At 39.2% G+C, this 13,214-nt stretch overlaps 1 protein-coding gene across 1 annotated transcript in view; it reads left to right on the forward strand.

Moving 5' to 3' along the window:
* Positions 1-11,058, forward strand: part of LOC144772817 (olfactomedin-4-like) — a 220,060-nt gene extending 209,002 nt beyond the window's left edge. Inside the window, exon 7 of the mRNA XM_078657405.1 lies at positions 8,690-11,058. Coding sequence (XP_078513531.1) covers positions 8,690-9,486 — 797 coding nt within the window. The 3' untranslated portion in view covers positions 9,487-11,058. The remainder of the gene's footprint in view (positions 1-8,689) is intronic.
* The last annotated feature ends 2,156 nt before the right edge of the window (positions 11,059-13,214 follow it).

A 13,214-nucleotide genomic window follows, 5' to 3' on the forward strand; every position in this document is an offset into this window, starting at 1 on the left:
GCACTTAGGACTAGCTTTAGTTGCCCATATGCCCTGTAGATACAAAATGAATGCAAGTAGTCAATGCTTCTTTTAATAATATAATCACTCACTTCACCTTTGCGTTAGAGCCTGAGAGTATCTACTCATTAGTGATTCTTTCCTGGAATCTGCTGGTTGCCTGGCCCCTGGAGAGCTTGTGTATCACTCACATACACCTGAATACGCGTGTGAACGTGGCACCTATTACATTCAAGCTTTAATGTTCATTTGAGGCCTTAAACTTCAAAGTATGCCCCTGAGCCCAAAAGGTTCACTGAAAAGGCAAGAATGCAAAAAAACAGAATTTGGTAGTGGTCAGTTGTAGTTGAACAATTGGAAAATGCAGGGTTTCCCAGTTATGGAGCCATGTGATGGAGTGTGCAGGCTCTAGTATGACCCTATACACATGCTACTTCTGCCTAAGACCCTAGCGGGGAGTTTAACAGTCATATCTCCTCAGAGTAAAGCGAGACAAGCAGTCCATGGAGCTTCTTGGGGGGGCTGAAGCTCCTCATAAGTGGCAGAGCGAAGGAGGGTTTCAGCATGGACAAGGCTTTGCAATATGATTTAATTCTTCTAGAGGATGCATTTGTCAGTGAGATGTAGATACAGCCTCATCATCTCAGCTCTCTCTTTTGGGTGTTTACATCATGATACCCTTGGGTGAACATGAGCTTTTTTATAAGGCTTTCATCACCATTACCATTACCATTACTAATATATCCCCCTAACATAACACTGATGGACTCTGAACATCATAGTGGTATTTGAAATGCTTTTGGGCGTGACTGAGAATGACTGGTATTTGGACTCATTTGTTGGGAATAGCTCTTCTCAGCACGTGCTATGTGCCTGAATATCATACAGATTTTGACATCAGAGAAAGGACGATCTGGTAGGTTTTACTTAACTTCTGTGCATTGTCTCAAATGTATAACAATGGATACACATTGTGCCATGGCTAGGATGTTCAAGAGCCCACATTAGGTTGAATCATAGTCTAAAAGGTCTTTCAATTCACAGACACGCTGTAAGATTTAGATACAACAAGTATAGCAACAGTTAACAAACAGAAGACTGGATATTGCTATTTACTGACCACTTGAGATCTGCGATATTCAAGGAGAGTTTTATAAAAGGGATCATTTCTATCCAGTTGTAAAAAAAAAACCTTTGAAAATTCACTCTCTAAACTACTAATTATCACCATGAAAGGAAAAGGAGGAAACAGATATCTATCACAAATAATGGACACATTGGCATAATCTGGTTCATCAAAAATGGACTAGGCATGGATTTGGGAGCATTGCAGTGGCATATTTCCTGAGATCTATTCCAACAAGAAACTTAGTGATTTGATGATATAGTTAAGTTCATTTGTAGCTCAGTTAACCGATTCTGACTCTTTGCAAATTGGTACCATTGTGTATTGTTTCTCTTTAATAAATGTAAATTTAGGATAATTCTGATTTAACTAATCATATATTTTGTTCTTGTCCTATATGCCCTTCTAAAAGCAAGCCAAATCATATTCTGCTCTGTAATTGAAGAATAATATCAATTTGTTTAGTGCACAGTTCTGGCCTATATGCAATAGTTTATTTTCATTGAAGTTAATTTGAATAGAAGGGATAATGCATTACTCAAACCCATACTGATTAAAGTTTATGAGCCTTCAGCTACCAAATAAACCAAACATTGTTCGAATCTAAGGTGAGTTGTTTTTAAAATATTTTAGTAACACATTGATTGTCTAAATCTTGTATATTTGGTGACTTTATTGGCATATTCCTGCCCGGCAATATGATAAACATGGGTCCTGCAAACTAGAAGAAATATATATGCCATGAAATTTCCACAACTTTCTAATTTGAGAGGAGATGCTAGAGAACACATTAGGGTCACTTGGACATCATTTCTCAATGTTGTCATTCTAAATTGACAGCACAAAGGTGATGTGAATGGGAGGCTAACTTGATAAGAATAGGGTAAAGACTCATCAATAGGCTACTTCTTCTTTTCGTACGTGGCACTGGTTATGGTAGTCAATTTAACTGTATTGAATTCGGATCTAAGGAATCATAATTTAATCTACTTGACTTCAAATGTACATAGTCCTTTTTTTAGCCCTGACTCTACAACCTCAGGGTAAAATCCTTATAAGCAAATATCTTAAATTTGATGCAATTCTAATTCATAACTTGACGTAGATTTGTGTTCATGGATAACACTTGGTTGTGGATTCATGCAACCATTCAGTAATTTATTGTAGTATGATGAATTGACACAGTTAGCACTATGTAAAATTGTTTAAGGTCTACTTTCGATCCTGTATTGACAAATCTGTGTAGTAAGTTGAGTAGAAAATGTACTGAAGCTAAATTCTAAAATTCTTCACAACAACGATTAATGGGGGATTTAACTAAGTTTTGGTTAACTATAGCTAGATCTCTGGCAAAGAAAGGTAAGACAAAATATGTTACTATTAGCGTGAGCGAATAAAACTTCCATTTTGATAATCTGTACTGTATGTCTGTTTCTCTAAATTGACTTGTTATGACTGCTTAGTCCACACAAAGAAAAAACAAAGGTGATGATGGACGGAGCGTTGACAATACAAACACTCATCCCCAGTCAACTGATCTGGGTTTAATCCATCACCGTTCTTTAGCTCACTCCGCCACCCCAGTTCAGACATGGCCATATGCAAATCAGTCTGACCCTGTGCCTCATGGGAACAGTCCAGCCTGAACTGCCAAGCTTAGTCCACACAAACAATAATCCTGGAAATGCATCTGATACATCTTTGGTTGTGCACATGAAACAAGTCACTGCTTCCATTAATGAGGCAAAGATGACACATTTTCAAGATCCAGGTGGGGTACTGATATTTATCGTGATGAATTTTGATCTCCGAAATTGATAGCTGCTTTTCATTACTGTCTCTGTACATCCATTATTCTAGCATTATGGCATGGAAGCCTCATTCTACCCCATAAAAATGCTCCAGCTGGAACCTAAAAAATGACTGTCACTTGGCCCTTTACGAATGTCAGGGAAATTCTTTGCAAACTTTCGGTTAAGGGAAATAATCTGATCCCTTTTCAACAAATTATGCTCCACTACTATTGATAAAGCTATGATTCTTTGTATGATGATTAAGAAGTGAACAGCAAAAACAAAACTATATATTGCTAACACTCTGGCCTAAACTGAAAACTAGTGATATTTCTCAGCACTGTTGAGTACTTACTACTTACTCTCTTACACTTCAAAGACTGGTGTTCTATTTTGAATAGTTGCAAAAGAGTATTACTTCAAAAAATGGCAAACAATGTATTGAAGTGGGGTATGTTGTAGTATCCCTGCTGCTTCTCCTATATTCAACTGATCTTCCAGAATTTTTTATTTCTGTTCAATGGTTCCCTCCTTCTTTGGGTGGGTACTCTCTATATGTCATTATATGTGTTGATGATCTCATTCGGTTAGACCTCACTGAAAAATGTCTGTATAGATGGCTCGATTTGTTATCTATATAAGTTATAATCGAAATCAGCAAACAGATTGCGTTAACTATAGTGCAAAATATTTAAAAAACTGGGAGGAGGGTAATTAAATGAATAAAAAAATTAAATAGTCATAGAATATTGTTGTTTATGGGATTTAATATCAAGTAATGTGTCCTTCTTGGTGCATATTGAGACACATACAGATAAGGCCTCTTCAGTTGTCATTAGAATCCTGCAATTAATTAAGGCAGTGGGGAAACATGATCTTGAAACATTATATTGCATACTTCCCAGCACTGCCTTTTTGTCACAGAATAGTTTTTGCCTAAACTATTAATTCCCTGGTAATTGTTGAAGGCTGTTGGAAAAAGTCCCTTTCTGCAGGCTCATCTACAGTTTGCCTTCCTCCTCCTACTTTTTGCTGAGTTTGTTTTTGTTGGCCTTATGACTCTGATCACTTTACAACTGCTAACCAGTGCTAAAGTGCATGTACTGTCTTCCTAAAACATGATAGCATTGGCTCATACCCAATTTGCATATTTAATTTACTTATAAGTCACTACATGTGGCCAGGGCCATAAATTAAATGCTACTAGTGACCCTACAGTACTGCTTGTGACACCCTCTTAAGTAGCCCTAACCATGTCTCAGGCCTTCAATTGTAGAGACTTCATGTACATTTACACTGCCATGTCGACCTGTCAAAAACCTTTTGCCAGGCCTAAACTTTCCCTTTTTATACATATAAGTCACCCTGAAGGTAAGCCATGGGCAACCCAGAGGGCAGAGTGTAATGTACTTAAAAGGCAGGACGTGTACGTTTTAGTTTTTCATGTCCTGGAAGTGAAAAACACTTCAAATAATTTCCCAGTAATGCAAGACCTATCTCTCCCATAGGATAACATTGTGATTACCTTATAACATTGAATAAGTATAATTCCCAATTGTGAAGAGATAGACATTTCAGGTTTGGTGTCTCTGGAGTCACAATTTAAAATCCAAACTCATGGTGAAGTCGGATTTTAAATTGCAACTCTGAAAATGCCACTTTTAGAAAGCTGGCTTTTGCTAACCTTATCAGTTTGGTGACTGCTGCCTGTCTATAATCACATGTCTTGGTTGGGTGACAATTGAGCTTTGTGTATTCCCCCTAGATAGCCACACAGCCAGAGCTTAGGTGTGACTTGATGGGCCATCCTGGAAAGATGGGAGGGAGGAGCTGGACCAAGCCTCACTTACGCCCGAATAATCTGTGTCCTGTCCCCACACAAAGGACTACATACTCCCCTGTAGTGAGTTTGGAGCCAGAGTGGGAAGGGAAGCCTCTGTGCACAAGTCGCCCCCACTTCAAGGGCACAACAGGGTATAAGTACTGGACCTCACATACCACCACTTCAGTAGACCTCGACATGGGGATACTCTGTGAGGAAGAAGGACTGCTGAATTGCTGAAAGGACTGTCACTCTGAGGGACCCTCACTTTGAAGAAGCTGCTGCCTTGCTGTGCTGAACTGCAGCTGCTACCTTCTTGCCTGAGGGGGAAGAACTGGACCTGAACCCCATCTTGAACCTACGACTCCAGAGGGACTAAAAGGGCTGCTCTGCTGGCCTCCTTATCTAAGTCACATGGACAAAACAAGGTCCCCCTCTGCTTCTGGACCCTTCTTCAGTGAGTTCCTAGCCCCTACAAGGCGCCTCTCGGGTCCTTTGGCCCTTGGTGTGGTTTTCAAGCTCTTGAAGTCAAGAACACACACATGAACAAGCCTGTTAGAACGAAACAGCACCACTCACACAAAGAATCAGCGCAATCCAATGAAAATCTTTCTCTTCATACAGCAACATCATCTGCCGGTGTAGTTTGCTACCACAAGGCTCTAGCCTGCCGGTCTGCAATGTTCAGCTGGCTCTGCGCACCACGCTGACCATCACCAGCAACGCTCTCCTGGATCTCAGCAAACTTCTTCCCCATGAACGGAACTCTTGACACAAAACTTGAGAGGGAGAAGGTTAACCTATGGTGGGACTAATCTGGGATTTAATGCAATTTGTGCTCCATCACGCTCACCTGGAATTTTGGGATTTGGTCTGGTACCAGATATCCATTTTTGGCAGGCTATACTTTTAGGCACTAAATTGCAGTTTATTCTTTAAAAATTCACGAATCCAGTTCTACTAATTGGACTTTTGTCACTTTGGTCTTGTTTTATTTATTATCTTAAGCTCTATTTTTCTAACCTGGCGTGGAATCTTTCTGACTGATGTTTTCACTGATTTACTGTTCGAAGTGTTGCACAAAATATTTACACGTTGCCTATTAAAATGCACCATGCCAAGCTACCACAGGGTGAGCACAACATAATTTAGTGTTTGCCTGCTTCTTACCCTGACTGGGATTGCAGTTTCTGCTGACTGGGGCTCATACCCCAGTCAGCCTACAACCCAATTGTTAACAGAGGCTTTCCATTGTGTGCTGATCTGTCAATACGCCAAGCATCTTAGTAGATGGTGTTTCCTTGCTCTGAGTCTGGCTTGCCTACTGCTTGCGGATTTGCTCTAGTCTTGGGTTCCTGTGGGACATCAATTAGTTATCTGCAAGTACTGTACATTATTTGATAGCTAGAATTAATTGAACATAGGATACACCACATTGCTGTACTTATAGGGCCCGATTCACAGAAGTAACTAAAGACAAAATCCTAAACTTACTACCATTTACTCGTTTTGATATTCACAGCAGGCACTTACTCATTTTGGTATTCACATAAGGCACTTACGGCCACATGCATCAATGTTGCCGTTTGCGAATCCTTAATTGTGAAAATTAAGGAATCGCAATTAAGGATTCGCAAACGACAATGCATGAATAATTCGCTTTTTTTTAGCGATTCGGTAATTTTCCTTAATTGCGATTCACAATTTGCGAATCGCAATTAAGGAAAACCCTTCCCATTGATTCCTATGGGCCAAGAGGCCCATAGGAATCAATGGGAAGGCATTTACAATTTGCAATTTTCAATTTGCGAATCGCAAATTGAAAATGCAATTGCAAGGGTGCAGGGGGGGTCCAAAGAACCCCTCCCTGCACCCCTGAAATTAAACTTAACTGCAATTTACACACACACATGTCCCAAGGCATTTTTGTGCATGTTTGAAGGTTTTCGGTAAATTAGCACGAGGTTCAACCTCATGCTAATTTACCCCTTCCAAATTGAAAATTCGCAATTTTAAAATGATCATGCATTGCATTTCAGAAATCTGAAATTGCGATTTCTGAAATGCAATCGCAATTTTAGAAATCGCAACATGGTTGCGATTCCTAAAATTGCGAAAAACATGATGCATTGCATTTTTGATAATTGCATTCGCAAACGGCTGAAAATTGCGATTCGCATCGTTTGCGAATGCAATTATCGTTGATGCATGTGCCCGTACCTCATCAATGGGTAAGTGCCTGCTGTGAATATTAAAATGAGTAGGTGCCTTCTGTGAATATCAAAATGGTAGTAAGTTTAGGATTTTGTCCTAAGTTAGTTCCTTGAATCGGTCCCATACTTTGTAGATGCCCGTACATTTAACACTTTATTTATTGTTGACTAAAAATATTCTAAATCTGTAGTAAAACCTCAAAGTAGTTATGCAGATCTTGCAAGTTGCTCACTGAATATACATTTTATGAAGATTTTCTATACTGTCCAAAAACTTATATTCAATTCTATCATAGAGCTAAATTAGACCTGAGGTGCATCAACTCTATATCAATTTTGGTATGGGTGGTTTAGTAATGTGGTAAAATAATTGGTCACAAGATGAAGAGGGCCAAATCTATAAGTAATGGAATTTTTTATAAGTATAAGATGCAGAATGTCACACATTTACTTTAGATTTGCACACTCAGTTTCAATTTAATTTCTTAAGAATAATTAGATTAGTAAAAAACAGCCATAAAAGCATCACACTATTAAATATATTTAATTTAAGCATTCAATTCCATTTATTAAAAAGCAGACATTTAAAACACTAAAAGGATTAAAAAAACAGTAAAATTATATATAAAACGGGGTTTCAATTATAATCACAAATTTGGCATATAACCAAAGGTAGAAAACTGATTCATCTTACACTACTTTATTGTGTTTCCTATGTGATTCATAGCATCCCTGTGATGGTTAACAATGGAAAGAAACATGCCTACTCTATAACAAATATTCTCATGAGTCAGACCATACAATTACTTAAAAGTCTGCTTATAGTAAATAACTCCTTCAACTAAAAAAAGGGGTCTGAGATAAAACCTCCTGGGGCTGAATAAAACCTACAGAAACGTGTAACATGATGGTTGGACCAGGCTTGTCACAATGGCATTGCTGCTAATAGTGCCCCATCCTGCTTTCCGTGGAAATGCTATCGTATGATGGGAAATAAGAAGGCGGAAAAGTGTTTGAATATAACCATTACAGGTATTTTTTAATTAGGGTGAGGTACAGCATGTGTCCAGTCCCTTCTCTGAATATAGGATACAAAGCTTTGTTGTGCTTATGCTTGTTTGGTGGCCAATTCATTTAAAACTTTATTTATTATTGTCAAAAATATAAAGGATAATCTAAAGCTATAGTAAAACCTCAAAGCTGTTATGCAGATCTCCCGCATTGTTCACTGAATATGCAGTTTATTCAAGAAGCTCATATTCAAATTCTATCATAGAGCTAAATTAGACCTGAGGTGCATCGACCCTATATCAATTTTGATATGGATGATTTATCAATGTGATAAAATAATTGGTCACGCTAAGTAGAGGGCCATTTCTATAAGTAAAGGAAATTTTATAAGTATAACATGCAGGATGTCACACATTTACTTTTTATTTGCACACTATTGGATATATCAAGGAAACACCTGCTAAATGTGATGTTTATAAAGCATAAAGTATGTAAATAACCAATGCTATCAAATTGCTTTATTTACCTGATTCAATTAATGTGTGCCAACCTCTTTTTACATATTTTAAATATATTTTTTATTGTTTTATGTTAAGTTGGATAATTTTCTATGATTAGTATTGGGATAATTCTGGATAATTATGAGGGGAGGCAAGGTATAAATACATACAACCACTTTGACTATAAATTGGTACCAACCTTTTCTTTCTTCTTTGTGTTGCAGGAAGCTGTGACCATGGAGTTATTTCTAACATCAGCAAACCTTATGTAATACAACTGAACTGGAGAGGTTTTTCCTACAGATTCGGTGGGTGGGGTAAGGGGTACTCTTTACGGAATCCCCAGAAGCAGCTCTACTGGACGGCCCCACTCAATACAGATGGAAGATACCTTGAATATTACAGAATCTTCACTTCCCACGATGATCTGCTGCTGTACAAAAACTATGGGGAGTACAGACTGACGTATGGACAAGGCAGTGGAAGTGCAGTGTATGAGGACTTCCTGTACTTTAATTGTCATGACTCACCTGACATGTGCAAAGTTGACGTCACCATCAACAAACTGGTTTTAAGGAAAATCCTTCCAGGAGCTGTGTTTAACAACCGCTTCTCCTATGCTGGAGTTGCATGGCAAGACATAGATTTCGCAGTTGATGAGAGTGGGTTGTGGGTCATTTACTCAACAGAAGCGAGCACAGGGAATATTGTGATCAGTAAGCTGAATGAAATTACACTGACTGTGGAAAAGACCTGGCAAACCAAGCAGTACAAGCCCTCAGTCACTAATGCATTCATTGTGTGTGGAGTCCTCTATGCTGTCCGCCCTATCAACACAAGAAAGGAAGAACTGTTTTACTTCTTTGACACAAAAACAGGGAAAGAGGGGACACTTAGCATCATCATTGATAAAACTTTAGAAACAATACAGAGCATCAACTACAGCCCCTCGGACCATAAACTCTATGTCTACAGTGATGGATATCACGTCACGTATGATACAACTTTTCTGCCTGCTTAAGTTAACTTTTACGTAGATCTAAACATCATAAGTTGCATAATACTCTTGTAGTTGTGGGTAGTTGTTAATACTCATGTAAGTGTTGAAATGAAATTGATGAATAGCTCTGCGTAAATCCACAGATGTTTCCTTTTTTTAATGGAATTGTTACTAAAATACATACATGGAGAGGAACTTGCTATCTGATGTGATTAAGCAACAGACTATTTTGCTTAGTGATGCGCCTACATAAATCCTACCATTGAAAAAGGACAATCATTAACTTTTCTCCTCATGTTGGTGACACCTACCTTACCATTCCTCCAGGATTCATCCTTGACCCCATTCAAATTGCTGTTATTTCCCAAAAGTTGTCCCCTGCATCCTGAGTACTAATTCTCATCACTCTCCTGCACACACAATATTCTATTCTTTTAGTTTACATTATCATTCCAAAGCCAGGAGTTTAGGTTTCAGTGATTTCTTTTTTCAACGTAAGAGTAATCAACACAAAAACACCTCAGGGAACGGTTTCAGCAAATTAATTAATTTATATAGCGCTGGACTCACTCCCGAAGGGGTACCTCCGCGCTTCGACCGCTGCGAAACCCTTCCTGGCTTCCCTGAGAGATGGTCCCTTAATGGGTATCTCCAGGGTGAGACCAGGCATCCCCGGCGGTCTGGTGGGGCCGTTAGTGAAGATGAGGCAAGCTAGTGCCCAGAGTTGCCGAGTGTGATCGCTGATCAGAGTGGGCACCGAGGCGAGAGAATTATCAAGTCCGCTGACCCTGGTCCAGAAACCTGCCGCGTCGGGAATCGAACCCTGGTCCCGGGCCGTCCTCTGCTCTCGGGTCTGCCGCCTCTAACCAGTGAGCCACACTACTCACACTCACACAACTAACTGTTGACACCCTCTTATGCTAAGCAGACGTCGATAACACTCCCTCCTGTCTAGGTGTGATCTTTTCACTCTGGTAGGGATCATTCCCAATGTGGGGCACTGAAGTGAAATTCTAGGGTGGCTGCCTCATTCTGTAAAGTTCTTCTTGCGCCTACTGTTGTCAGAATATCCCGTTTTAAATAGAAATATTGTAGCAAAAATATCAACAAACAAAATATTTATGAGGTAAATATGTACAGGTAAGTGTAGACATAACATTCTTAACTTCACATCTGTGTACCTTGAAGGTATGTACATTGTCAGAGTACATGCATGTGGAGATAAGTATAGTAAACCTAGCCACTCCTTTATAGGCTTGCCTGCTGATATGTTGGTCATTAATGTTTTTGCTATGATTGTTTGGTGGCAAAATATTTAAATTCATAATGGTAGAAGCTCCCTTTTCTTAAACACTCCTAAACATAAGGGAAGAATCATTCATTTGACCCATATTTGCCAGTTGGCATTTCAACCGAAAGCACGAAAGGTTGTTATGTTGCTAAAATGATCTTATGTCATAGCTTTCTGTATTTTCCTACTGATAGATATTTTCTTAGACATGCCTTGGAAATTAGGCATCATAGTTTTGCAGTGCTTCATGTTATACAGTGATGACTAACGCTCGCAACTGATATTAAAAATCTATGACTGAAGTGGTTTGGTCGAGCTCATTATTTTGGTAAAATATGTGAGATTCTGGCCTTTGAAGCTCAAACAGCAGGTTTCACCGCTGTATCAAAGAAACCCGCAGTTATGGTGTTTCTTTCTTTGTGGCTCTGCAGTTCTGATCAAATTGTTGAGCAAGTGTGTTTCTGCACATTCTATCTACTGTAACAGTCGCATGAATGAAGCAACCCTGTGCCATTTTCAAAACATGTTAGCCCTCTTTTCTGATTGGATCATTTCTGTAACTAATTTCTCTCCACTCTCATAAGACCTTTTGATTATGCTCCCATTATTCTTGAATCCTACCCACGATTCATTTCTTTTTTTGCAGTTTTATACACCACAAACTTGGTCCAAAGGCATCCAAGCACTTTACATGAGCGAAAATTACTGTATAACCCGTCAAATTTGTTTTTATGATACGGGTAAAGTAAGTGCTTTGCTCAAAATAAAAGAAGGTTGAGCCCAATCAGGGACTCGAACCTCGTTCACCCGGTCCAAAGTGAGCAGCTCAGGCTGTTAGGCCACATCCCCTCTCGTCTTACCGCATCTCATCTTACCTGGTAGGATAACATCGCATCAAAAAAAGTGCATGTCATTTTCAGTATGCACCTTTGCCATTAAAAGTGAGGCAGAACAATGGGACGATGAAAGCTAGATCATACAAAAACAAGGCAATCGCTGTTATTCTGTGCATAAAGTTGCCATCCCTTTGGTCAAAAAACATCACAAGCACAAAAAATACTAAGGACATAAATTAGTTAAACACATTTTGCCACATCATAATATCCTTTGTTAACACATTACATCTCATATGACCTCAATACTGTATTGGACTATAATGTTTTATTCATAAGTTGCCACAAATGCAAAATGTGCTTTGCCGGATAAGCAAGGCACCTTGTTTCTGAGCTCTCGTCACTAATCCTGCCAGTTGGTCACATCAACCCAAACATCATCTGGGCCAAGACCTTTCACTCAGTGGAACCACAAGAAGTTTCATATGAGGTTATCAGTGATCTTGTTTTTACTCTCAAATCCAGACATGGGCTTGGATGTTAAACCGCTGGGATCATCAGGGATCCCACTGCTTCTTTCTAGCCTCCTTTACATTCTCTAATGCAGGAATAATAAAGAAGAAACGCCTGAAAGAAGTTAGCAATAGAAATGCACTATTCAAGCTTAAACACTGGTAATACCAGTGGGTTAATTCTGTTCCATCACTTTATACTTGCTACAGCACTACAAACACAGACTGACCACACATAAATCAATGTTGGACAATAGTGGAAAGGACAATCCAGACCAAGTTGCGAACATGTTTTGCCCTTGTTGGGCCTCAAAAGTGTAGTGCAAATTCAATCAATATAGCATGGTAAGATAAGGACTCGTCTCTGAGCATATACACACCACATTGTATGAGTCATTTCGATAGCAAAAGATGATGAGTCGTAATGCTTGAATCAGCCTGAACCTCGGCTAATTGCTCTGGGTCTATTCCATTCCATTGTTTTCAGTGCAAGTGCCATTACAGGCAGAGCCAAATAACATTTAAATCACCCTGTCCGTTGCTCTTGTAAGAAAGGCCAATCTGAACTTCTAGGACATGTCCCCTCTGGAGAAGAAACACTGCAGTCTATACATGCTTCAGTCCTGTTGGAGAGAAAGGACAGTCATCTCTACAACATTCCTTGACCCTTACATCTTGGTAAATTACTATCTTTCAAGGATATTTCTGTGAATTAAATGATTAAAGAAAAACATGTTCTGAAGCGGCTTCAGGGACATCTCAATCTCTCACATTTCCTTTCTCCAATCCAATACTGCATTTTAACCGTCACCAACAAGGCTGCTCTGCTACAGGTCTACATTAATATTTTGCTAATAAATTAATGTGAATGAATGTTTAGAATAGTAGATGTCATGTCCTCCAGGAAAGGACATTGTTATATAAGTAGGTCAGTGGTCTAGCTGGTCCAGACATAAGTGTGATGCCAGGAACTTCCTGGGTGGAGACAGGAAGTGCTAGTTTTCCCTCTCACTACATTGAGGGAAGCAGAGCGAAGAGGAAGTGTGGAGAGAAGCTTCACATCAGTAGGCCATGTATAAAAGCTGAGAAATAATAAAGATGAGTTGATAGCAT

Source organism: Lissotriton helveticus, chromosome 8 (genome assembly GCF_964261635.1).
Source record: "Lissotriton helveticus chromosome 8, aLisHel1.1, whole genome shotgun sequence".
Lineage (NCBI taxonomy): Eukaryota > Metazoa > Chordata > Amphibia > Caudata > Salamandridae > Lissotriton > Lissotriton helveticus.